The sequence below is a fragment of the Choristoneura fumiferana genome, chromosome 28, assembly GCF_025370935.1.
Source record: "Choristoneura fumiferana chromosome 28, NRCan_CFum_1, whole genome shotgun sequence".
NCBI lineage: Eukaryota > Metazoa > Arthropoda > Insecta > Lepidoptera > Tortricidae > Choristoneura > Choristoneura fumiferana.
This window is the reverse complement of record NC_133499.1, coordinates 464,171-490,942: the sequence shown is the minus strand read 5'-3', so window position 1 is coordinate 490,942 and position 26,772 is coordinate 464,171. Positions and strand designations below refer to the sequence as shown.

General features: G+C 47.4%; 1 protein-coding gene across 1 annotated transcript; it reads left to right on the top strand.

The window, feature by feature from the left end:
- Positions 1–2,592: 2,592 nt before the first annotated feature.
- Positions 2,593–26,772, top strand: Cul2 (cullin 2). The gene is made up of 18 exons (XM_074109430.1): positions 2,593–2,746; positions 6,066–6,223; positions 7,673–7,797; positions 13,485–13,580; positions 14,413–14,506; positions 15,593–15,664; positions 15,938–16,099; positions 17,023–17,176; positions 18,260–18,426; positions 19,779–19,916; positions 19,997–20,196; positions 20,575–20,728; positions 21,325–21,495; positions 22,677–22,886; positions 23,788–23,922; positions 24,822–24,933; positions 25,123–25,265; positions 25,635–26,772. Exons 2-18 carry the CDS (start codon positions 6,161–6,163, stop codon positions 25,794–25,796), a joined length of 2,358 nt encoding a protein of 785 aa, XP_073965531.1. The 5' UTR covers positions 2,593–2,746; positions 6,066–6,160; the 3' UTR covers positions 25,797–26,772.

Sequence of the window (26,772 nt, the reverse complement as noted above, 5' to 3'; positions counted from 1 at the left end):
CGCCGTACTACAACGCCGAAGTGCCTTCCGTGGACGTCATACCGAAGTACCCGCCGCGACGGAAGGAGCCAGAGCCGGACCCGCTGGCGAGGCTGGAGCAGCCGCGCGCGCCGGCGTGCCGCCCCTGCGAGAACAAGGGGCAGGCGCGGGCGCTGTCCATCACGACGCGCGGGCTCGGCCTCAGCACCTGTAACCTGTGCTACATCGCCGCCTCGTTGACGGACATGCAGTCGCCCCCCCCTCCCATGTACGCCATGTACCGCGCCTTCCTCGGCATGGCCGAAGCCAAGCTCGCCACGTGCCCGTACCTCATCGGAGACTCTTCGCCCAACAACGCGTACAACTTCAAGGTGAAGCTGTACATGCTGGAGCGCGCGCAGACCGTCCCGATCGTGCCGGAGCCGATCAAACGCATCATCGACGCCATCGACGTCATAACGATGGGCCAGACGCGGTACGTGCCGGTGGTCGCCGGCCAGATAAAGGACGAGCACGGCGACCTGATCCCGCGCCCGGAGAATCTCCTGCTCAGCAACCTTCGGGAGGTCGTGGAGGAGCTGGCGAAAGAGGAGAGCCCGGTCAGTTTCCGGTCAGCGTTCAAGGACAACTGCCCGATCCCCGGCGCCGTGTGGGACGGCTGCCGCCTCGTGAACCCCGACGAGATCATCCCTCAGGACTACAACCTGGTGGACAGTCTGTGGGACGACATGTGGCCGCTGGCCATGTTCCTGATCGGGCTGCGGGAGAAGTACCCGCTGATGGCGGGCGGCGTGCTGCAGTGCAAGAGCTCCTGCGCCAACAGCAAGGCGGCGCTCATATCGAGCTACATGAGCGACTTGCGCGCCAAGGAGCGGCTGCAGGACGAGTCCGTCGGGGACTACTGCCGGCGCTGCCATCCGCAAGGCTTCCTCGGGTCTTACTACGAGCTGGAAGAGATGTCGGACATCGAGCGGGTGGCCGGGCAAGTGGCGCTGTTGGGGGAGCTGCCCAACCACAGCGTGCTGGGACAGCTGGCCGAGCCAATCCTGGCCATCCACAGCCTGCGCCAGGGGCAGTTCGACCCGGCCGGCAACCACGTCTACGGCGACTACACGACGGCCCTCATGCTCTACAACGAGGCGCTGCTCTCCACCGCGAGCGCGCTCAAGCCGCCCTGTCCGCCCTGTCCGCCCTGTCCGCCCTGCCCGCCCGTGATAATACCGCCCCCGCCCCGCCGCCGCCGCCGCCCCCGGAACCCCGCAACGAGTGCCGCGGCTGCGTCAGCAATACGGACTTAGATTACCCGGAGAAACATAAGCATATTGTCATTTGCGACAATGTTTTAGTAAAAAAAAATTATATGAGATAAATACAGAAATAATGAGATCTACAAAAATTGTACAACTAAAGTAATGTAATAAATATCGTAATAAAATAAAGATCCGAAATTTTGAAAATAATGTGGTTTAATTTTCACATCATCGATATTTAATCAAGCGCTAAAAAAAGCAGCAGAAAATCTAGAAAAAGGAAGAGAAAAGGGATGAAAAATTAATTTTTGTCATTTATCATTTTACGAATTTTACATCAAAATGTGTCAATTTGTAACCTGTCGTTTCGTCGAGTTTCATTACGCAGATTTTCGGTTCGCAGACAACTATTGGCAGATTTTGTACTAGCTATTGTCAAAATGCAGTTAGGTGCGACGACGAGCGTTAGCGAGGAGGAGTGTTAGGTAGAATTGCGACAACAACGCACGAGTCGAGCGAGCGAAGCGAGCGTGCCGCGGCAGCGGCCGGCGACGTGCCAGAACCGAACTGCTAGCATCGCGACTTGGTTTATTTAGACTCCAATATAAAATACATAAATACAAATGATGGTCAAAAATACGTTTATTACTTGCGTTATATGTTTAAAACTTGTGAGGGTACATAAGAAAATCATAAAGAATGCGCGGTCAGCACGGCGTGTAAAAATGCCAATAAGGCCATAGTGTAATCCACACATATCCGCGGTATTGGATGCCATTACCCATGCGAAACGAAAAGATGCGAAAAGTTTATATGCGCACGGAATAGTTCAACCGTTACAAAAGCGAAAGGTTGTTCGACCAAATGTGCAAAGTGATTAATAGGCTAAATGACTTTTTGTAAATAGTTGTTCGGCTTACTGACTCATATGCCAAGTAAATAGTCTGCTAAAGGTTGAGTTACGAAACGTTAGTCTGTGAAACAATATATCTGCGAACAAATTCATCGGCGTACCGTTACCTACTCGGCGAAACATTGTCTGCCAATCAATAAGCTGCCTAAAAATAGTCTGCGAATCATTAGGTAGCCTGTGTCAATTATTATGAAGAAATATAACTTCGCTACTCAGAATTCTGAGCTTCGCTACCTACCTACAATAGTATAGTAAAAAATAGGTAACTTTTATAAATATTTTTAAAAGTATTATGTATTTTATATCACTATCATTTTAATTAGTTAGTCTTCCAAAGGTCTCCAAAGGTCTTCCACCGTTTTTTTACAAGCTTTTATTTTTCTTTATTGCCTACGCTGTTGCATATCATTTTCTAAACGCACCGCGTCACTGGCAACCCCGTGTGACAACGTCAAAGTCAGTCATCAAACGCAGCAAAACGCAGTTTGGTATTTTCCTACGGACGTTCAGACATTACGAACAATCGCTAAAATAAACGAAACCCACAGCTGATTGCCTACCCGCGGCTCAAGCTTAAGACACCGACGGTACACCCAAGAAGCTTGTGAGTGTTTAATTCAGTTCATAGAGTGCGAATACTCGTGATGTGGTATTAAAACGCGGGTTCGTTCATTAGTATTTTTGTTGTGCTGCCAATTTTTGCTGAGTAATAAGGTAAGGTCGGCGGGTTGTCACGGTGCCAAGTCGCGGGCTTTGTTCTGCGGCGGGCAGCCCGAGCCGCCGCCGGCCCGACCATCTGGAATATATTGATGCGAAACACCAATTCGTGCCCTTAGAACTTTGATCCGGTTGGATCATGCCCGTTTGTTATTTGGACGCTTGCAGTAGCCGAAACTTGTCCGATCTCCTGGAAACAGCTGCAGGCTTAGAAGCATAAAACACAACACAATCACAAATGTGCATTTCTCCAAATCCTCTTAATAAGTTCAGTTTAAAATGGTTTGTTTGGCGTGACCAGATGTAAATGTGTGTTTTAGTTTAGAATCCTATCCTATATCTGCCTGCTCAATAACTACAGTAACTAGTCGTACAAGGCTCAAATAATTAGGGCACTTTTTAACCCCCAATGCTAAAAGAGGGGTGTTGGATAAAGGAAGTTTCCCTTTCCTTGACTGCTATGTGTGTCTGTCTGTGGCACTGTAGCTCTTAAACGGGTGAGTTCATTTGAATGTGGTTTATTTTAATTGAAATCAGGTTGTCTAGCGATGGTTCTAAGACATGTTTCATCAAAATCGGCTTAGCTGTTTTTGAGATATTGAACTTTGAAGTGACAATGTCGGGGGTTTTCCAACTTTTTGTTGGTTAGGTTATTGTGATGCTTCATTATTTGTTTAAGTTTGAGATGGAACTACTCCATCAATCCAGAAGTGTTTTATAAGCTCAGTCCAAATCAATTTACATCCACATTTTGAAAGGGTAAAGTGTTTTTTTGTACGATGTAGGGGGAAAACTGGCAAGTCCTGACAACACCAGGGTATTGCAGATACATTTCTAGCTGATATATACCCTTTATTTACCCTCTGGACAAAGATGAATAGAACATGGTGAGGGTATTTCTACTTATCCCTTTCAAACCCAGCCAAGTATGAAAAGAATTACGACAATAGACTTTATGCAAAATTCATGTCAAGTTCAAATTCAAATGTAATTAACCCGCACAATTGTAAGAGTACGGCTTATTTCATCTAATTTTCAAAATGCCAGGAGCTCATAATACCTAAATATCAAATTGTGTCATTCCTAAAATGAACAAATGTCATAATGACTTTGACCTAAAACTTCTCATGTCCGAAATGCCTAAAAATTGAAATGTGCATTTGCTCAAATACCAAATCACAGATACGAAAAAAAAATCTAAATAACTTAAACTGAAAACTTCAGAAAAGCAAGATGTCAGTTTCATAATGCCTAACTATTTTATTAAACTACGAAATTTATTAAAAATATACTACTGAAAACGACAATGATGAACATATTGATGAACATAATCTTTATAAAATTGGCACTTCAATGTAAGTGGCCAGCACTAAAGAAGATAAGTAAAGCATATTAATTATACTCGTACATGAAGGTTAACTAGCCTTTTTGAAATTTAGGTATTCTGGCACCTGGTTGTTTTGAACATATGGTGTTCTGCAATAAAGGTGTTGTGAAGTTTGTCCATTATGAAACTTACGCATTTTAAAATTCAGCCATATTAAGAACATGGTGTTTTAGAAAAAAAGTTAGGTATATTGACAATAAGTTCTTTTCAGATCTAGGAGTATTGGTAAAAGGGTAAAATAGAAAATAGGTGGAATAAGCCCTACTCAATTGTAAAGGCTGGGTTCGAAAGGGTTGTATGTTGCATTTATCTGTCTCTAGAAGTATAGTATCATTGGCTCCAGAAATAGTCAACAAATCAAACTCTCTTTCAGGCAACTTTTACCAACAAAAAGAAGTAAGGAATACTATACCTAGTGCCATCCACAAAGATGCGTGATTTTGTCAAAATTAGCCATTAATGACATTGTAATAAGAACCATGGCACACATCATCGTGAATGGCTCTACCTATATACTATCTTAAGTGCAAAGATCAATATCCAAACACATAATCCAGTAAACGTACCTTACACATATTTGAGTGGGCAACAATATCAATATTGATAATTATGAGTTTAATTAGTAATATCCCTAGGAATGACCTGGTCAAAAGTGGCAGAAAGGTGCTGGATGAGGAGAGCACTGGACTAAGATGAGTGGCGGGCAATGTAGGATTGGGTGGCTGTGGGCTGAAAAAGAGAGAGAGAGATCCCTAGACATTGGATTTCAGCAGCACTGACAAGGTGTAATGGTAAACCCAGCTATCTCCACATGGCTGATGCCTCCCTCGCGGGTCACTGACCTTCAGCTGTCGTAAACAACTTGCTATTTATAAATACGAGCATATTGTGGGGCAAATTCATACTTTTATTAAACCCAGATGCAAAAAAGGAGTGTTTTTGTTTAGGTGTTGAAATTTTTTTTTTGTTAAAGTTAAGTTAAGGGTCAAGTTTGTTTTTCGATAAGTTGATTCAGCTGTTTTTGAGGTAGGTTTTGTAATTTTCATCACACTTGCTCGTATAAACAGTGTCATAACATGCAGGCTACAACCCCCAAATAAAACCCCCGACCTTAATGTGCTTGTCATGAAGCCCGTGGACGGTAAATGAGTCAGTGCCCGTACTGATGGCGCTGCGCATGGCGTATATAGCAGCAGGACCACATGCACACGCGGCTCAGGCACATGCTGAGGGAGGGGGAGGGCGGCGCTGCCAAGAGCGCAGCCAATATTTGGAACAATTATATTTTTTCTTTTAAAATTATAAAATTTTACTCGCAAATGTGATGAAAAACATTGTATGTCGCACGGGCGGTACTAGAATTACGAACATCGACTCATTAAACCCCTTAGTCTTCGACTTCGGGCTTCTAATAGACTCTCGTTCGTAATTCCTTATTTACCGCCCTTAAGACACAATGTACTATTGAAATGGCACTATCCATGGGTTTTCAACTTCTCCCAGTTGGTGGTTATTTGCGTCAAACTTTTTACGGCAAAGTTATCGATCGACCTTTGTCTTCTTAATCTTTTTAAGGCTTAACACAGTTGAACATGAATGTTGTATAGCAGGGATGGTCGACCTTTATTGCTGAATGGTTGCCATTTTTTTATGATAACAATTAGAATCAGGTGGCACATCATAGCCATCAATAATCCTCAACTTGGTGATTGCGTACACGGTAATAAAACTATCAATGGAATACATACATTTGAAGATCAGTGACATGCTCAATTTAATCGTTCATCCCTCTCGTATAGCATGTGCTCTTACATTTCAGACGCGTGCGAGCAGGAGAGACGCGACGGGGTCAGAGAGAGGCAGCGACACGGAGCTAGAGAGGGACAGCGAGAGGGCACGCGCGACGTCGCTCCGATGATGTCTCTCAAGCCGCGCAACGTCGACTTCCAGGAGACGTGGGCCAACCTGCGAGAGACGGTACGCGCCCGCAACTTAACTTTACTGTAAACTGATTCGGATCGGATTCGGATTAAACCTAGTGCAAAATCAGTCTAAAGGTCACAGCTCATTACAGCCACTCGGCCAGCGCCGCCTCGCCTCGAGCGGTTAGGTATTCTTCATATGGATTTGTATCGGTATGCGCTCACTACATCTACTCCGTAGCGTCACCGGATCGCCTCACTCGCGAGTGGACCACTCGGTGACAGCCCGCTGCTCGCCGCCATACTGACTACTAGGACATTCGTGGAGCACTCGTTGTCAACGCGGCGTCCACCCGCGGACCACCTGCCGACAACGAGTGGACGCTGAAAGTCGAGGCGGTGCTGAATGTGTAACTTATACTGAATCGCTAAATTTGACACTGAAGCGATTCAATTCCCACTCAAGTTAAGCGTCACGGTACGAAAACTGCTTGAAGTGAGTGAATGAAAATGTCTGTATCGCTGTCGCTGAACCGTGCTTGAACTGAATCGCAAAAGTAACGTCGTGGTACGAAATAGCGATGCAGTTCAGTTTAGAGCCTAAACTGGATCGTATTAAGAGAGCGTGGTAGGGCCCCAGGTCGGGTTCTAATGAGCTGGCTAACTCTAATGAGCTAGGCTGTGACCTTTAACTTTACTGTAAAGTGACTCGGATCGGATTCGCATTGAACGTGGTGCGAAAACGCTCTGAAGGTGCATAGTTATTTGTGTCACAAGGGAGCAAAATGGTGAATTTACGGCCCATCATCGTAGAATCCAGAATGTAGCGAAGGGTTCTACAAAGTCGAACTAAAGTCGAATCCTGAGCGTAATGAGGGATTCAAGTGTTAACGCCCAAGATGAAAATAATTTTGCTCCCGAGTGGCTCATACAACTTTTCACACTGAGCATTAAGAAACTTGAAAAAAAATGTCTAAATATAATTAAAAAGCAACCAGCATAGATAATGGCGTGGCTTTCCAATTATCAACTTCAAAAAATGGCATTTGCAATAAAACACTTAGAAAAGCCTTGGACAGAAAAGTTGCACTTTGCTCCCTTTCGACAGGGAGGAAAAGTTACTTTCCTGAAGGAGAGGTGTGACATTCTTAGTAGCAAAATTTCCGATTGCATTTTTTCCCGAATGCTTTTTTCCCACTATGGTTTTTTACTGAAGCTTATTTCCACAGTAGCGTTTTTTTCCAATCAGAATTGACAGACAGTGTCGATGGAGCTCCGCTCACGCGGGCCGATGCAAACTTAACATGACCTAAACGCACCTATTAAAATTGGGAAAAAACGCGATTGTGAAAACGAGATTCAGTAAAAAGCAAAAGCATTTGGGAAACGCGAAATGCGAACGGAAATTTTGCTACCAGGGAATAACGTTTCTGGGAAATGATCTAAGAAACCCATTCGCTTGTTGTATGTCGTGCTAACCTCCCCCCCCTGGCCCCCCCTCCAGGTGGCCGGCGTGGTGGGGCTGCGCGCGGTGGAGCGCGGCGTGTGGAACCTGCGCTTCAGCGACGTGTACGCGCTCTGCGTCGCGCACCCCGAGCCGCTGGCAGACCGGCTCTACGACGAGACCAGGTACGGGCTGTCTGTCCAGTGGTCGTGTATCGGTATAGCACGCAGCACGGACTACTGAGGACCTGGGTTCGATTCCCAGCGCTGGTCTCTTTCTGGTTTTTCTGCGCATCTATGTTCCAGTTTGTGTTTGCAATACTTGGGATTTGATAATAAATGAACACTTATTGATATCTTTTCTTTATTAAAACTTACAACAACACGATAGCCAGTCAGCCATATTCGTATGAGAGAGCGAGAGAGAGAGAAGAATGTTCTCTCCTTTTCTTACAGAACAATGTTACTATTAATAAAAAAACTAAACCTATGTTTTGCATTGCCAATTTTCAACACCCCCCCTCAATGCAAAATATTATCTTTGAACAAACAAGTAGAACTTATAACAAAAAATATATATTTTTTTTATTTTAAACTAAACCACACCTTTCAGTAAATTTCGACAGTACTTGTTTGTTCAGAGCTTTAGTAAACATATCAGCGATCTGATCTTCCGTCTTTAAATACTCTACACAAATTTTCTTCGAATAGATCAGATCCTTCACAAAATGAAATCTTATTTCTACATGTTTTAAACCCTTAATACAATTAGTACTCGCAATTTTAATTGCAGACTGATTATCACAATAGATTTTGGTTGGGGTGGGGCTAGAAACATTAAAGTCCTTTAATAGATTCATTAACCAACAAGCCTCACTAGCGGCCATACTAAGTGCTATGTACTCTGATTCAGCTGAAGACAAGCTTACTGAACACTGTTTCTTAGAGCACCATGAAATTAAACAATTAGAGTACATAAAACAAAAGCCCGAAGTAGACTTTCTGTCCTTCAAATCACCTGCCCAGTCGGCATCACAATAACCAGTTAGACTATCATTGTTACACTTGTACACTAACTGATAATCAATACTATATTTTACAAATCTCAACACCCTTTTTAAAGCTGTTAGTAATGTGTTGTTTGCTTGATTTTGATACCTACTTAGTATTGAGACGGCCACACACAAATCTGGTCGCGTCCCTGAAACTGCATACATTAGACAACCTATTATTTGTCTACATAAATTCTCTGTTTTTTTATCTTTAGTTTCAATATCACTTTCCAAAATTTTAACATTAAAATTTGGGTCCATAGGGGTAGGCATAGGTTTGCAATTATACATATTAAATCTTTTAAGTACATTCTCAAAGAAAGCCTTTTGACTTAGTTCGGTTATTCCAGTTTTTAAATTTTGTTTTATACTTATTCCCAAAAATTCTGACACTAGCCCCAAATCCTTCATCTTAAATTCCTGATTTAATTTTGACTTTACATGCAATATATCTTCTTCATCAGAACCAAACAAGACTAAGTCATCGACATACAATAACAAATATGTTTTAACTTTCTCATTACATTTTGAATACAAACATGAATCACTCTGTGATCTCACAAAGCCAGCGCTGGTAATTACAGAATGAAACTTATTATTCCAATACCTTGGAGATTTTTTGAGTCCATATAAACTCTTATTTAATTTTACAATAGTTTTGCCATCTGGCAAACTGAGGAAAACCTCCTCTTCCAAATCTCCATAAAGGAAAGCCCCGGTTACATCTAACTGATGAATAGGTAAGTTTAACTTTGTTGCAATAGCAACAAACATTCTTAATGTGGATAATTTTGCAACTGGAGCATACAACTCATTTAAATTAAACTCATCATTTTGTTCAAAGCCCCTAGCTACTAGTCTAGCCTTATACTGGATTTTATTATTACAGTGTTTTATTTTAAAAACCCATTTACTACTGATTACCTTCTTATTTTCTTGCTGGCTGTTGCACGGAGTCCAAGTGTTATTTTCCTTTAGAGTCTGTAGTTCTTGATCTATTGCTTCTTGCCACTTGTCTGCGTCTTCTCTCTGCATAGCGTCTTCATATGTTTTCGGGTCGTCTTCTGGAGTACTTACATTATGACATTGATAGAATGATGTCTGTTTTCTAACACGCTTACTTTTCGGTACATACTTGTTACCTTCAGACTCTTCATCTTCTTCACATGACTTATATTGCAGGTTAGGGTCCTGTTCCTTCTCATCATTTTCACTTTCTTCACTTTCAATAACTTCCTTTACAGGTGTACTTTCTTCTGGGTTAGGACTTCTCTCTCAGAAACTACCAGTGGTATCCCCATCTCAGTATTCTTCTTCTGTTCTATGAACACAACATCTCTTCGAGTTTCGATATTATTTTTGTGCGGGAAATATATCCTAAGTCCCTTAACACTGTCTCCATAGCCAACCATGATTCCTTTTTCTCCTTTTGGGTCCCACTTTCTCCTTTTCTCTTTTGGGATATGTGCAAAGACTGGTGAGCCAAAGACTTTCAAACCATGGATATCAAAACTTCTGTTTGTCCACAACTCGTAAGGTGTTTTACCGGGTACTGAACTTTTACCAGTACGATTCAGGACATAAGCAGCTGTATTGACAGCTTCGGCCCACAGCTTCTTAGGTAAATCCTTTGCGCACAGCATGGTTCTAGCCGCTTCAACCAAAGTTCTATTTTCGCGCTCAGATTTCCCATTCTGCTCTGGTGTGTATGGAACTGTCCTTTGATGTGTTATACCCCTCTTCTTAAGCATTTCTTCCACCTCTCTATTCACAAACTCCAAGCCATTATCACTTCTGAATATCTTAATATGATTTCCTGTCTCATTTTCAGCCTTGTTTAAAAAATCCTCAATACACTTCTTGACTTCATGCTTTGCTTTCACGAAATAGATTGCTCTATAATTTGAAAAGTCATCCTTGAACAGTACAAAGTACCTGGAGCCTCCAACTGATTGTGTTTCCATAGGACCGCAAACGTCAGAGTGGATTAATTCACACGTCCGCGTAGTCTTGGTTTCACTGTTTTTGAAGGATAAACGATGTATTTTACCTTCTAGACACCCTTCACAGCTTCCAACTTGATTTTTCTGCACCTCAATGTTGTTGTTTTTTAATACATTTATCACGTAATCTATGTTTTGATGCACGAGCCTCTCGTGCCATTCGCTTAAATTCACTGTACTCGCAACACTGCAAGTTGATTCGATGCCATTGTATCGAAATTCCATGTAATAAAGCTTTCCGCAGCGTTTTCCAATAGCCATTATTTTGTTTTGTTTAGTAAATTTGCACGAAGTGTCATTGGCAGACATGACATAACCTCTTTCGGTAGCACGCGTCACAGAAAATAAATTAGCCTTTAAATCTGGGACGTAAAGTATATTGTCTATGGACGTATTTATCCATTCACTGCCGTTGAAAACCTGTGCTGCCATCTGTCCACGGCCTAACACACTAATTTCAGTCCCGTCTCCGATAACAACGGATTTTTCTGACTCACTATGAAATGTTGTAAACAAAGACCGATCACAACACATATGTTCGCTTGCACCCGTGTCCACTAGCCACTGACTTTGTTTATATTGTCCACCGAAGCAGTCCGACACCACAAACGCGTTACTAGCTTTGTTATTTTCTCTTGTTTTTTTAAATCGACACTGACTCTTGAAATGTCCCGGTTTTTTACAATAATAGCACTTATTGTCAGACCGGCTGTCCACAGAACCACTGCTCCTACAATCACTCGCGTAATGTCCCATCTTGTTACACTTGAAACATTTGACTGTCTTATTATTTTTTGCAACGAACGCCGACGAGGTTGACTGAGACTGAGACGTCCCCTGTCGGTCCCTGACCCTCTCCTCTTCTACCATTAATCTCGCAACGAGATTGTCAAATGTTTGTCTATCTTCTGGCGCAGATTCCCATGCCGACACGAAGTGTTTGTATTCGTCAGGGAGTGACATTAGTACTTTGGTTATCACGAACTTGTCCGAAATCTTTTCACCCATCTGCTTTAATTGGTTCTGCATCTCTTGTATTTTAGATAAGAATACAGCCATTTCAGTTCCCGCTTCGTATTTGTACTGAAAAAATCTCTGCTGCACAATATGAACGCTAGTCTCTGTTTTTTGTGCAAACACACTGTGAAGTTTCTGCCACATCTCCGCTGAAGTGGTACAGGTGATGATATGTAGCATAACATCTTCCGCCATGCGTGTAACTATTAGAGTTTGGGCCTTTGCATCCTTGGTCTCCCAAACCTTTTTCTCTGCAGCATTTTCAGGTTTCGTGCTCTGCCCTTCGACTATTTCTAACAGACCTTGGCCTCGCAGTAAGACTGAAGTCTGGAATTTCCATATGTTCCAGTTCATGGCTCCAACCAATTTAATGGTCATGACTTCCTTGAATGCTTCCATCTTGCTCTCGACTATTCTCCTTCCTGCTGAACTTCCTTCCTTGCTCGGTCCTTTGAGCAAGTTCTCTTTTTTTCGACAAGAATCTAACCTCAAATCGCACAACGTGGTGCGGCCGATGTCACAAGTCGCCGATTACTTTTAGTTCGCAGTTTTATAGTGTTCTTACTAACTCCCTGTAAGCGTTATGTGTCTGGGCCCATAACCACTTGGGATTTGATAATAAATGAACACTTATTGATATCTTTTCTTTATTAAAACTTACAACAACACGATAGCCAGTCAGCCATATTCGTATGAGAGAGCGAGAGAGAGAGAAGAATGTTCTCTCCTTTTCTTACAGAACAATGTTACTATTAATAAAAAAACTAAACCTATGTTTTGCATTGCCAATTTTCAACAGCAATACAATGACAAAGTTCTGTGCTAGCCTAGGAATCAAATCCCGAGCCGATCGCCGTCTTTTGCGGTACCACCAGAGATGTGCGAGAAATGTGCTCCTCATAAACGAATATCGTCCTTTATCTATTTAGCCTGGTGTAGGTGACACGGGTAACCTCTATCTGCCAGAACAAGTACAGTCGGAGTAAAAAAGGGTTTGTCACCCTAAGATCTATTTTCCTTTGCTCAGTATGAGCGCTAATCTGCTTTACCGATTGAGTAGGACATGCCGCGTCAATCTATTAACCTGCTAAACATAATCAGGTGACCATAGCAACCCTAACTCTACCACACACCTTGGCACTGACAAACACTGACAATTAAATAGAACGTTATTTGATTCAAACTCTTACGACGCTATAACAAGCACTTATGAATGTCAAAAAAAAAAACTTCCACCGCTTCGGAAAAACCTCTGTTGAGAAGAATCCGGTAAGGAACTCAACGAGGTATATTTTTTAAACAGATTTATTAAAAAGGTCTAATTTATTAAAAAGGTTTTGTATTGATATGAAACTAGATTTATGTTAGAGGTGCATACTATTTTGACCCTTGTTATCATGTCAAGTAAGTATAATTTGATATGCCCTTGTCTACTTAGTGCTTTGGTTTCAAAATGTACTAAGAGTCAATGACTGTATAAAGGAATCAATTTAATAACTGACGAAGGTTTTCCTACTCCCTCCCACTGTTCGGTCGAACTGATCCTGTGCAAAACTTAATTTTATGTTGTAATTTAGTGTAATCTGTAATGTCACTGTTTCCAATTATTTATTTTTTATCTCCTTTGAATATTTACGTATCCTCGTTCCGGTCAGCTGTTTCCACCAGAGATGTGCTGTACGAGGACAGGGCAACGAAGCGTTGCTCTTGGGTTATGACTAAAGCCTTCCTCGCACGTCTCCGGTGTAAAGCCTAGCCGGGCCGGCGGTGCAGACATGTCGGCAAGTCCCTCGTGTTGCAGGCGCTTCCTGGAGGAGCACGTGGGCGGGCTGCTGGAGCGCGTGCGGGGGACCGCGCCGCTCGAGAACAACGACCCGCACGACGGACTGCTCGACCGGTGAGTGACACCCTCCACCGCGGCTTTTGTCCTAGGATCAGCCTTGCCGTCATGTAGCGGCCGTGATAAGGCGGTGAATGACGTCACTAGATCGGCGGAATGGCGCGGTTTCCGAGAGAGCGGTGTCAATAACTGCTCTCTAGGAAACCGCGCCGTTTAGTTTACATGGCCAGGGTTCTGGTGACGTGATTGACCGCTTTGTAGCGGCCGCTGCGTGGCGGCGGCGCTGGCCGTAGCCGTAGGAGAGACGCCTTAAGAGCGTTTATTCCAGCAACGTTGCATTTTTTTTAGTTTTTCCCGATTATTCCATAAAAATTGAATGAAAATTAAAAACAAAATATTTTCTGATAGAACACTTCTTAATATATAAGTTAATGTGTATACTAGTGATGTAACGAATGTCACTTTATGAACATTGCAACGCGAATGCGAATATCTGCTACCGACATTCGCGAATGCGAATATTCAGTTTTTCGTTCTGGCGCCAATTGTCTATGGCAGTCTCGTTCGAACGAAGTGCGTTTCCGTTTGTATTCTGTTACGAGAATTACCGAATTTATACGAACGCATCGCAAAGTAAATAAATAATACCAAATGATTAAGTGAAGACTGATAATGTGATTAAGAGGTTAATGTATTTTGATTTTGTTATGTAATAATTGCATTTTTTTTTTTCGATGTTCATATTCGCAAAACATTCGCAGAAATTTTGCGAATGCGAATATTCGTTACATCACTAGTGTATACTCCGATAATTATTCGTGATAGAGTTTTATATTCCTGTAAAAACGAATTAATGTTTATGCCCCCCCCCTCGCCCTCCCCCCTGCAGGTACGTGTCGGCGTGGCGCGAGTACTCGGAGGGCGTGGCCTACCTCAACAGCCTGTACTCGTATCTCAACCTGCAGCACGTGCGCCGGCAGAAGGTCAGTGCCAGTACAGTCGGACCATGCCGGACCACCAGCCACCACCCACCACCCACCAGCACCGCCTGCCCCCTACAAAGGGAACCGGGTTGAGGCCCGCTTATATCTACAGACATTGAGCGTGCAGACACCTGCCGTGCCAGACTAACAGTTATTTGTGTCACAAGGGAGCAAAATGGTGTATTTACGGCGAGGGCGTACATTGAATCCAGAATGTAGCGAAGGATTCTACAATAGAAGCCTCAGCGTAGCGAGGGATTCTAAAGTAGAATCCTGAGCGTAATGAGGGGTTCAAGTGTTAACGCCCAAGATGAAAATAATTTTGCTCCCGAATGGCTCATACAACTTTTCACACCGAGCATTAAGAGACTTGAAAAAAACAAATTCTAAATATTATTACAGAACAACCAGCATAGAAAATGGCGTGGCTTTACAATTATCAACTTAATAAATCAATTTTTTAACCGAATAAATCCCGTTATTTAATATTTACTTCAATAAATCGACGAATTTAAAAATTTAACTTAAATTTCAATTATAAAAAGCAGCACTTAACTATTTTTAATTTTGAGGTACTTAAGAATCGTTTATTCGATCGAGCTTTAATCGATTATTAAAATGTCAATTATTTCCCTCATCTCAACGCTACTACAGACTTATACATTGTGTTTTATTCGAGGAATAACGTCACATTTTGACGAAGATTTCTTAAACGAAAATTAAAACTTGAAATCAAGTGAATTTTAATGGAAAAAGTGATTAGACGTCTAGTTTCGATCCAGTGGCTGTTTCTGCAAGAATCTTGATAAAATCGGTTTGTTTGCACTTTTAACATATTGGATAAAAACAGTGTATGTACGCTGAATGCTTGGTGTCCTTTCTGTTGGCCAAAAAATATTTTTACTAATGGTTCACTTGGCCAAAAGCATTTTGTTCTAAAACTGTGAACTATTCAGGATTTAGTTGGAGACCATTGTGTAGAAGCTATAGCTCCGGTTAGTTTTATAAAAATCCTGAATGATCGATGACAGTTTCAGAACAAAATGCGTTTTGCCAAATGAAACATTCGTGTGAGTGTCTGTACAGGTGTCGGATGCGGAAATAATCTATGGATCAGCGGCCACGGTCGCCGCCGACAGCGAGTCGCGGCAGCTTGAGGTAAGAGGGGGGGGGATCGCAATTAGTCTCTTCCTCGACCTACCTTCGCTCTATTTATTTTATTTTTTCAATTTTATTCAGATAACTAACAGCTTTAATTAACTATTACAGTTTGATTACAAAACATGTAACAATAAAAGGTTTACAGATAATATGAAGACACAAATTACACAAAAAAAAAATAGAAAATAAATGAAACTGTTTACTTTGCAAGCCTCGCTTGGCTCAGATCGTAAGCCGCGTCACTCGACATTTCTCTGATCGTATGTACAGGTGGGCGAGCTGGGGCTGGTGATCTGGGAGCGCGTGCTGATGCGCGGGCTGGCGCCGGCGCTGTCGGCCCGCATCGTGGCCGCGCTCAACGAGGCGCGCCGCGCCACGCCCGACCCCCAGCATGCCGGCGTCCTGCACAGCGCCATACACAGCGCCGTGCACGTGAGTAGTACACGCACAAACAAGTACCAGGAGCCCATAGACAGACAGGCGGCTGCGAGCAGCGTTACATAACCCATTCATTGCCGCGCGCGTTAGATTGCGTACTTTGCAGCGATGCCGACGCTTCTGCAGAACAGACGCCCACCGGCGTCAGCGGCATCACGTGAGGGTCTACCAAGACGCCGATGGGCGTCAACGGCACTGAATGGGTTAATTGCAGCGCGCTCGCTCGCTCATTACTTTTCCGGGCAGACGTAGTCCGTACTGAGCACGCAGCGCCTAGCATAAGAAGTACCAGGCACTCATAGCCACCAAGGCGACTCGTTTTCTGGGCAGGCGTAGTCCGTAACAAGAAGTCAGCGTGTTGCACAGCGCCACAACATATATACGAGCCATACACAGCGCCGTTCATATGAGTATCCACACCAGCCGCCCGGCCAGAAGTACCAGGCGCCCATAGCCAGCCAAGCGACTCCTCACCGCATAACGAGAAGCTGTTAGCAATATCATGACTTGACATTCCGATTAACAGTTTCAGGCTGCGTTTCCACCAGAGATGCGCTAGGATATGTTACAAGGAATGTGTTTTTGATGAACCAATAGAAACTCGCTCATCTGTCTCCACCAGAGATTTTCTGCGCGAGGGTAGGTAAATGAAGCGTTTCTATTGATTCATGAAAGACACACCCCCTTATTCATAAAACTTAACAAGCCTATGTTAACTAACAAATGCTTTGTCTCTTTCTAACAAATACAAATGTCGAAGTGACAGATAAGGACAAACGAATTTTAGCGGCATTTTAACTAAAATAGGGGACATTCTTTACGCACTTAACAAGACGTTACGTTGCCAAAAGTACCAGGCTCGCATAAGCAGCCAGGCGTGCCGTGCGCTCACTCCGTGCTGTGTGTGTGTGTCGCAGGTGCAGTCGTTCCGGGTGCGCGCGCCGCTGTCGCTGTACGAGCAGCTGGTGCTGGAGCCGTACCTGGAGCAGGCGGGCGCGGCGCACGCGCAGCTGGCCGCCGACCTGCTGCGCGAGGGAGACATCTCGCACTACATGCAACACGTGCTGCAAGGTACTCATCATCGCGGCGGCGACCACGGGTCACGGGTCACGGGTCACGGGACCAGCCCACTTTGGTCGCAATGAGGGCTATCGCAAATGAATTCGCCGATAGAGGCGCTAGTGTAGCGTGAGGTCTCCAAAATGTCAAATCTCTATAGTTTTTGGGTGAGCTACGCGGGTTTATTTATAATTAGAATCATTTTGTGAATAATTTGCAATATCTGAAATTAATTATGGCAAATATGCGTTCCGGGGCAATGAATGTCAGTGTTTTGAGACAGTTTTGTCTTTCGGAAACCTTTGTCCTCCCTTTTTTCCGAACAAAACGGGGACTATGGAACACTGTGGCATGCTCGATATTTTTATGATACGGTTTTAAGGCGTATTAAATATGATTTTAATCTAAACTTTGTTTTCACGCCCGTAATAACAGACTTTCAAAACCATACTTAAAACCTCACGCAACAGTGCGCCATCTAGTGAGACAAAAAACGATAGCCCTCATTGCACAAGTTCACAATTTTACAAACAAAATATTGGTCCTGGCGTTTCATTTGTTCTTTATAATTTTTTTTACGATTGATTTTTTGGAGTATTTTTGTATTTTTTATTTCAACTCTAAATTTACTTTTACATTTGTATTTTTTTTGTATCCAGTAGTAGTATAGGGGTTATAGCACGCAGCACGGAATGCTGAGGACCTGGGTTCGATTCCCAGTGCTGGTCTCTTTTTCTGGTTTTTCTGTGCATCCATGTCTCAATTTGTATTTACGATATATTATTTTTTGTTAAACTATACGTTTGTCCAATATTTTTTAGTCCATTAATACCAGCAAGGTGACAGTTAATTAATGCAATAGTTTATATGGCACCGCGAGCAGCCAGTGTCAAGCGACGTTGTAGGGAGTGCCACCGGAGTGAGGCCACACACACAAGAACATGTCATGTAATGACAGCGGGAGTTTGGCATTCACTCATATCAGTTCATGTAGCTGTGCGTGTTCAACTATCGTGGCACTACCTATTACAATAGCATCTGGCGGTACCAGGGTGTCAGCGCTGACGCGGCGTGTGTGTGTGTGTGTGTGGTCAGGTCGCGCGCGCGAGGTGGCGCTGGGCGCGCGGTTCCTGCACGCGTCGTCGGCCGACGCCGTGCGCAGCTGCTACGAGCGGGCCGCCGTCGCCGCGCACCTGCCCACCCTGCACGCAGAGTGCCCCGCCCTGCTGGCGCGCGCCGCGGACACGAGGGCCGCCCCACAGGTACACGGGGCCCTGCCCACCCTGCACGCAGAGTGCCCCGCCCTGCTGGCGCGCGCCGCGGACACGAGGGCCGCCCCACAGGTACACGGGGCCCTGCCCACCCTGCACGCAGAGTGCCCCGCCCTGCTGGCGCGCGCCGCGGACACGAGGGCCGCCCCACAGGTACACGGGCCCTGCCCACCCTGCGCGCAGAGTGCCCCGCCCTGCTGGCGCGCGCCGCGGACACGAGGGCCGCCCCACAGGTACACGGGGCCCTGCCCACCCTGCACGCAGAGTGCCCCGCCCTGCTGGCGCGCGCCGCGGACACGAGGGCCGCCCCACAGGTACACGGGGCCCTGCCCACCCTGCACGCAGAGTGCCCCGCCCTGCTGGCGCGCGCCGCGGACACGAGGGCCGCCCCACAGGTACACGGGCCCTGCCCACCCTGCACGCAGAGTGCCCCGCCCTGCTGGCGCGCGCCGCGGACACGAGGGCCGCCCCACAGGTACACGGGGCCCTGCCCACCCTGCACGCAGAGTGCCCCGCCCTGCTGGCGCGCGCCGCGGACACGAGGGCCGCCCCACAGGTACACGGGGCCCTGCCCACCCTGCACGCAGAGTGCCCCGCCCTGCTGGCGCGCGCCGCGGACACGAGGGCCGCCCCACAGGTACACGGGGCCCTGCCCACCCTGCACGCAGAGTGCCCCGCCCTGCTGGCGCGCGCCGCGGACACGAGGGCCGCCCCACAGGTACACGGGGCCCCGCCCACCCTGCACGCAGAGTGCCCCGCCCTGCTGGCGCGCGCCGCGGACACGAGGGCCGCCCCACAGGTACACGGGGCTTGAAGCCAGAGTGCCTAACTTTCATGTCACCACGCAAGTTAAGTCATTTACATAAACAAGGTACAGGAATGGGCCAAGAATGGATCCTTGAGGCACCCCCGTTTCGACTACAAATCTCGTCGACACTGCTCCGATGAGCGCTACTTTTAACTTTGTTTATGTGAGGTAAGATTTAATGATTTCTAAAGCGAGTCCAAGAACACCATAAAAATTTAACTTACACAGTAAAGTACGATGGTCCACACAATCAAAGGCTTTCGATAGGTCACATAACGCACCTTGTAGCGTCATAAAATAGCTTCCAAGCTTACAATATTAATTTAACTTAACTACGACAATATACGGTATTGTAAACCTAAAAAAGTAATAAATATTTTCATTTTTTTTTTCACGACGCATCTAAATGTATGCTAACGGCGTTGATTTGAAATTTGGTACGGATATGTAGTTTTTTACTGAACCTATGCGGGTTATTTTGTATTGTAACACGTCGTTGTAGACGTGCACAGTTGACCCCCTCGTGTTGTCACAGTTACAGGACCTGCAGCGTCTGTACACGCTGCTGAAGCCGCTGGGGACGCACGCGCTGCGCCCGCTGGTGGACGCTGCGCACGCGCAGGCGGCGCAGGAGGGACGCGCCCTGCTGGCGCAGCGACACGCGAGGGACGAGGTGAGGGGGCGGGGGGGGGGGGGGGGGCGCCGCGCCCGCTGGTGTCCGCAACAAGCCTAATGCCGTGTCCCCGTCCGCAGGCGCACGCGCACTTCGTGACGTCGATGGTGTCGCTGCACGCCAAGTACTCTGCGCTGTTCTCGGAGGTGTTCGACAACAACCAGGCGTTCGTGGGCGCGCTGGACCGCGCGTGCGCCGGCGTCGTCAACGCGCGCGACGCCGGCAACCCGCCGCGCGCGCCCGAGCTGCTGGCGCGGTACTGCGACGCGCTGCTGCGCAGGTGAGGGCCCCAGCCACCAGTACAGCGAAGATAGGCTCCGTTTCCACCAGAGATGTGCGAGAAATGTGTTTCTCATGACAGGAATCAATAGAAACTCTTCATAATGCCTCGCCTCGCTCCGCTCGGCTGGTTCCGCCAGAAATTTGCGAAACTAGGTCAATGAAGCCCTCTTGTTCTGAGAGGAGGCCTCTGCCCAGCAGTGGGACGTATATAGGCTGGGATGGAGGTCAATGAAGCGTTTCTATTGGTTCATGAAAATTACAACATTCCTCGCCCTTCTCTGGTGGAAACTTAGCTTTAACCAGCCGTTGATTTGTGTTGAATGTACCAGGGCGGCATGAGTGTAGTGTAGTGTACAGTAGAAGGTGTCTGTTGCAGACGCGGCGGCGGCGGCGAGTCGGAGCCGGAGTCGCGTCTGGCGGCCGCCATCCTCGTGTTCAAGTACATCGACGACAAGGACGTGTTCCAGAAGTACTACGCGCGCGCGCTCGCCCGCCGCCTCATACACCAGCTCAGCGCCAGCATGGAACAGGTGCGTGCCTTGCGACCTATGCGACCCTGGTACATACCAGCGAGGGCCACGCGTTTTGGACTGCATCGTACACGCTGCACGTGTACTTACTTACAAAGGGTGCCAACGGGACCCTATTACTGAGACTCCGCTCTCTCTCTGTCTGTCCGTCTGTCTGTCACAGGGCTCTATCTCCTGAGCCGTAATAGCCAGACACTTGAAATTTTCACAGATTATGTAATACCTTGGCCGCTATAACACAAATACTAAAAACAAAATAATAAATATTTAAGGGGGCTTCCATACAGCAAATGTGATTGTATTGCCGTTTTTGCACGTCACTATTAACGGCAACTGGTAGACGCATGAAAATATATTCACAGAACATTTAGTAGTATATTCACTCTAAAAAATAATAATTAAATTAAATAAAACAAATATTTAAGAGGGGCTCCCATACAGCTTTTTTTTGTTGTTTCGTTTTTTGCTTATGTCTAATGTTGTTTAGAGACTGCGACTCGCACTTGGGCTGGCTGGTATCTTGTGGTCAGCTTTTGAAGGAACACCTTGGGTCACGTCAGGTTACGTGACGTTGCAAACTGTGTGTGTCTGTGCAGGAGGAGGCCATGATCAACCGTCTGAAGGCGGCGTGCGGCTACGAGTTCACCAACAAGCTGCACCGCATGTTCACGGACGTGGCCGTCTCCGCAGACCTCAACAACAAGTTCCAGCAGCACCTGAGGGAGCAGCAGCCTCCGGCGCCCGCCATGCCCGGCTTCAGCGTCCAGGTAACCTCTTGCCGGGCTATGATCGCCTGGTGCACTGGGACCACCTTTAAACACCTGTGGCACAAGCTGCGCCGCATGTTCACGGACGTGGCCGTCTCCGCAGACCTCAACAACAAGTTCCAGCAGCACCTGAGGGAGCAGCAGCCTCCGGCGCCCGCCATGCCCGGCTTCAGCGTCCAGGTAACCTCTTGCCGGGCTATGATCGCCTGGTGCACTGGACCACCTTTAAACACCTTTGGCACCAGCAATGCCGGATCCAAGTGTCGTGCGAGATCACAGAAAGCAAGTGGCAGTATGGAGAGAAAGCGCTATGGAAGAGATAAGATACGGTGTTTGGATAGCGCTTGGTCGGTTATGATTGCCTGGTACTGCTGTATCGGTAACGAGTTGCTAAACAAATGTTTCTTGTAGGCAGCCCGCAGACACAGTTTCAAGTTTGCCAACTAAATTCCACTGTATTATACCAACTTAATGATAGCCCGCACATTTAGCCAACTAAGTTACTACTGTATAATTTAGTTGGCCAACTTGATATTGTAAGTCTGCGGCAGCTCTTAGGCAACAAGTTCCAGCAGCACCTGAGGGAACAGCAGCCGCCGGCGTGCAGGTAACGCTAGGCGGGCTATGGTCGCCTGGTACTCTTGAACCAGTAACGGACAGATGTTTCTTGTGCAAGACTTACAACAAATTCTAAAGAAATCTTTGGCATCAGCTATACCTGGCTTCAGGATCTGCACCACCAGAGGTGTGTCTGTTAGGACAGCAGACAGCACAATCACTGGAACTTGTTACCTTTGTATGAGGTATGTTGTATGAGATAGTATAGAGTCACTGTGTGATGAGTTATGGTCGTGTTTGAATAGCGCTTGGTGGGTTATGATTGCCTGGTACCGCTGTGCCAGTTACGAGTTGCTAAACAGATGTTTCAAGTAGTGTTGTCAAGTAACTTCAGCAAAATGTTCTAGCAGCTGAAGGATTTTCGGCACCAGCCATGCCCGTCTTCAGCGTGCAGGTTACCGCTGGATAGCTTTTGGTGTGTTATGATTGCCTGGTACCCTTGAACCAGTAACGGACAGATATTTCTTGTGCTTACAAGTTTCAGCAGCCTTCGCTATGTGCTTCATGAAGCGTGCAGGTAGCCGCTTGGTGTGTTATGGTGCTCCCCTGCCCCCTGCCCCCAGGTGCTGCAGGCGGGCGCGTGGCCGCTGGGCGGCGCGATGGCCCCGCTGGCGCCGCCGGCCGCGCTGGAGCGCGTGGCGCGCCAGTTCGAGGCGTTCTACCGCGCGTCGTTCAGCGGGCGGCGGCTGGCCTGGCTGCACCACCTGTGCACCGGCGAGCTGCGCACCAAGTACACCGCGCGGCCCTACCAGCTCAGCGCCACCACGCCGCAGGTACATGCCACATGCCTCCCCTCATACTTATGTGCGCCTGGTACTTCCACAATATATTAAACATCCAAGACCCGAACAAACATTCGTATTATTCATACAAATATCTACCCCGGCCGGGAATCGAACCCGGGACCACAAACTTCGTAGTCAGGTTCTCTGACCACTTGGCCATCCGTTCGTCAAAGTATAATTATAATATTCCTAATAGGCTGCTAAATTCGACTGGTCAGAACATTTCCCCAAAATCCTTAATTCCTAGTAGCAAAATTTCCATTCGCGTTTTTCAGCAAATACTCTTTTTCCCAATATGATTTTTTACTGAATTTGATTTTCACAGTAGCGTTTTTTCCCAATTAGAGTCGACACTGACTGGTGCGATCATTTGCCCAAAATCGTCATTTCCTAGGAGCAAAATTTCCAGTCGCGTATTATCCTATTCTTAATTAACACCAGACGGAACCCTTTGATTTTTCCATTCGCAGATTTTCCTATATGCTTTTTACTGAAGCTTATTTTCACAAAATAGCGTTTTTCCCATTTTAATCGACACAGAAACAACGTCGACGGAGCTCCGCTCGCGAGGAGCTCCTTTTGTGTAGTTTTTGCCCTTCGGGCCGATACAAACTTAGCATAACTTAGACCGTGTCAGGATCAGCTAAGTGATTATACTTATCCCCAGAGTTTGGGCTTGTAATTCTAGAAAAGTTTTGTTGTAGCTCTATACACCGACCATTCTCTGATCAGACGTTTCCATGCTCATGAGAGCCTAGAACTTCTGCCACATAGTTCTTTCACTGGGATGCCATCGTAATCGCCAGTTGCGGCCAGCAAACGAAAACCGATCACATGCTCTACCGCTTATGCGTGCCTGGTACTTGAAGTGTTACCGTTCTGTGGACAGTGCGCGCTGCTGCTGTGTTTCGAGACGGCGGACTCGTGGGCGGCGCGCGAGCTGCGGGCGCAGCTGCAGCTGGGCGGGGACGCCTGGGTGCGGCAGCTGCGGCCGCTGCTGGACGCGGGACTGCTGCTGGCGCAGGTACGTACGGGACGGGCACTGCTGGGGCGGGGACGGGCGGGCTGCAGCTGGCGGGGACGCCTGGGTGCGGCAGCTGCGGCCGCTGCTGGACGCGGGACTGCTGCTGGCGCAGGTACGTACGGGACGGGCACTGCTGGGGCGGGGACGGGCGGGCTGCAGCTGGGCGGGGACGCCTGGGTGCGGCAGCTGCGGCCGCTGCTGGACGCGGGACTGCTGCTGGCGCAGGTACGTACGGGACGGGCACTGCTGGGGCGGGGACAAGCGGGCTGCAGCTGGGCGGGGACGCCTGGGTGCGGCAGCTGCGGCCGCTGCTGGACGCGGGACTGCTGCTGGCGCAGGTACGTACGGGACGGGCACTGCTGGGGCGGGGACGGGCGGGCTGCAGCTGGGCGGGGACGCCTGGGTGCGGCAGCTGCGGCCGCTGCTGGACGCGGGACTGCTGCTGGCGCAGGTACGTAGACGACATGAGCGCCCGGAAGTAACTACAAACTGTGTTCCGTGCGTGGCCGAGACAAAAGAGAGAAGACAGATCACTCGCTATTGGCTAAATCGTTACTAAATAATGCAAACCCACTGTTTGCGTTAGTATCATTTCGTCTAATAAAAAGCAACTGATCTAAGTAGCAAGTGGTCTAAAAAGAAATTGTTCCTAACCTGTTTGTGTCGGGAACTGGAGAAAATATATTTCAGGTTAGAGTCGTGACAAGGTGCGAAGCGCCTCCGCCACTCAGCCTTAGGGTCATAGAATTAAAATTGTCTCAGGAAAACTTTCAGACCACTTGCTTCTTAGACCATAGTGCGAGCCGTTTCACAAATACAATGTATTATGCTAACAGGGTGACGTGGAGAACGAGGCGCCCGGAGAGTCGGAGACGGCCGGCGACGCGCCCCCCTCGGAGGGGGAGGGCGAGGGGGAGGCGCCCCCCCGCGGGGAGGGCGTGCTCACGCTCAACCTCGCGCTCAGCTCCAAGCGCACCAAGATACGGCTCACCACCGCCGCCACGCAGCACGGTACGGGGGGGGGGGCCTTTCTCAAGTTTTTGCACACAATTACTTCCATGAATGTCACTGCCGTGGAGGCCCATGAGGGGAACAGCATTACTGGCACTGGCACTGTATTACATCAATTGGTATAAGAGAGGCATACTGCATTGTTGTAGTTGTTGGTATTATGTTGATGTATGTCTGTCTGTCTGTCAGGCGGCGCGACGGGGGGCGGGGGCGGCGGCGCGGGCGGGGGCGCGGGCGCGGGCGGGGCGGACGGCGAGCAGCCGGCGCACTGCGACGACGACCGCAAGATGTACCTGCAGGCCGCGCTCGTGCGCATCATGAAGCAGCGCAAGGTGACACCACGCACGGCGGACACGTTGACACACACTGACACGACCTGACACACGCTGACACTGCACGCGCTACACAAAATCAAAGTCAAAGTCAAAATATCTTTATTCAATTTAGGCTATAACAAGCCAGTGCTGGGCACAGGCCTCCTCTCAGAACAAGAGGGCTTGGGTCATAGTTCCCACGCGGGCCCAGTGCGGATTGGGAACTAACAAGCACTTATGAATGTCAAAAAAAATCTACTACACGCTGACACAGGCTGACACTATGACACGAGCTGACACACGCTGATACACATTAACACGCGAACACACACTGGCAGGCGCTGACGCACATAGATACTCATCCTCCCCCCCCCTTGCCCCCCTCAGGTGCTCCGCCACAACGAGCTGATCCAGGAGGTGGTGAGCCAGGCGCGCGGCAGTTTCGCACCGTCCGTGGCCATGATCAAGAAGTGCATCGAGGCGCTCATCGACAAGCAGTACCTGGAGCGCGCGCCCGGCCGCCTCGACACGTACAGCTACCTCGCGTAGACGACCCCCCCCCCCCACACAACACCTCCCCCCTCCGGCCACGGACGCTGGGGTTACTGCTGGCTAGGTGGCAGGGACACTAGAGTGATAGTCGGCTAGATGGCAGGGGCCCTAAAGTAACTGCTAGCTTGGTTTGCGGTGACTGCTGGCAAGATAGCAGGAGCACTATAGTAACTAGCAGGGACACTATGATGATAGTTGGCTGGATCAGTAGCACTGAAGTAACTGCTGGCTAGGTAGCAGGGACATCGCGATCACTGCTAGCCAGGTAGCAGCAAAATTGCAGGGACTGCTGGCTTGGTAGCAGAGACATTGCGATCACTGTTATGTAGAAATTAGACAGCTGGCTGGGGCTGTTTCACCACCCATTGATTAATTTTATTTGACAGATAAATGTGATGCCGTCTCCGTCTATTTGAACAAAACAAAGTGAGACAGCATCACATTTATCCGTCAGATTTTAATCAATGGATGGTGAAACCTTTATGAAACAAAGGGTAAATGGCAGTTATAGTTTACGAGTTTAACTCTATAGTTAACTTCCAGTTAGTAATGCTGCAGCCCGTTACATCCAGCCGGCAGTGAGAGCCGACCGTCCCCAAAGAGAGCTTCCTGACAGATCACGAGGTCTCTTTGACAGCTGTCAACTATACAAACAAGACTATGACGGCAAACGGGCCTCGCGACGCTAACGCCACCTAGCAGAACACCCTCGGTAATAGTATATATGAATTTGGTTGAATAGTTATTAGGTATACAAATTAAAATCATGCGTCCCATGGCCGAGCGGGCCGCGGGAGGGCGCTGCAATCGACAAATTGTGATAAGACAAATATAAGAACCACAATGAAGCGTAGAAAACGAACGAAAATGGGACTAAAGTTTTATATATGAAATCGTTACCGTTTCCCAGCTATAAGGGTGTTTCTGTGGCTGGCCGTTGGCGCTAGTGTCGGGAGTTCCGACAATTTTAGCC

Bases quoted from the DNA above. Each gene is read 5' to 3' on its own strand.
- Cul2 (XM_074109430.1), top strand. From the start codon at position 6,161: ATGATGTCTCTCAAGCCGCGCAACGTCGACTTCCAGGAGACGTGGGCC. The intron at 20,197-20,574 runs GTGAGGGCCCCA...TGTCTGTTGCAG, and splicing joins TGCGACGCGCTGCTGCGCAG to ACGCGGCGGCGGCGGCGAGT. The intron at 20,729-21,324 runs GTGCGTGCCTTG...GTGTCTGTGCAG, and splicing joins TCAGCGCCAGCATGGAACAG to GAGGAGGCCATGATCAACCG.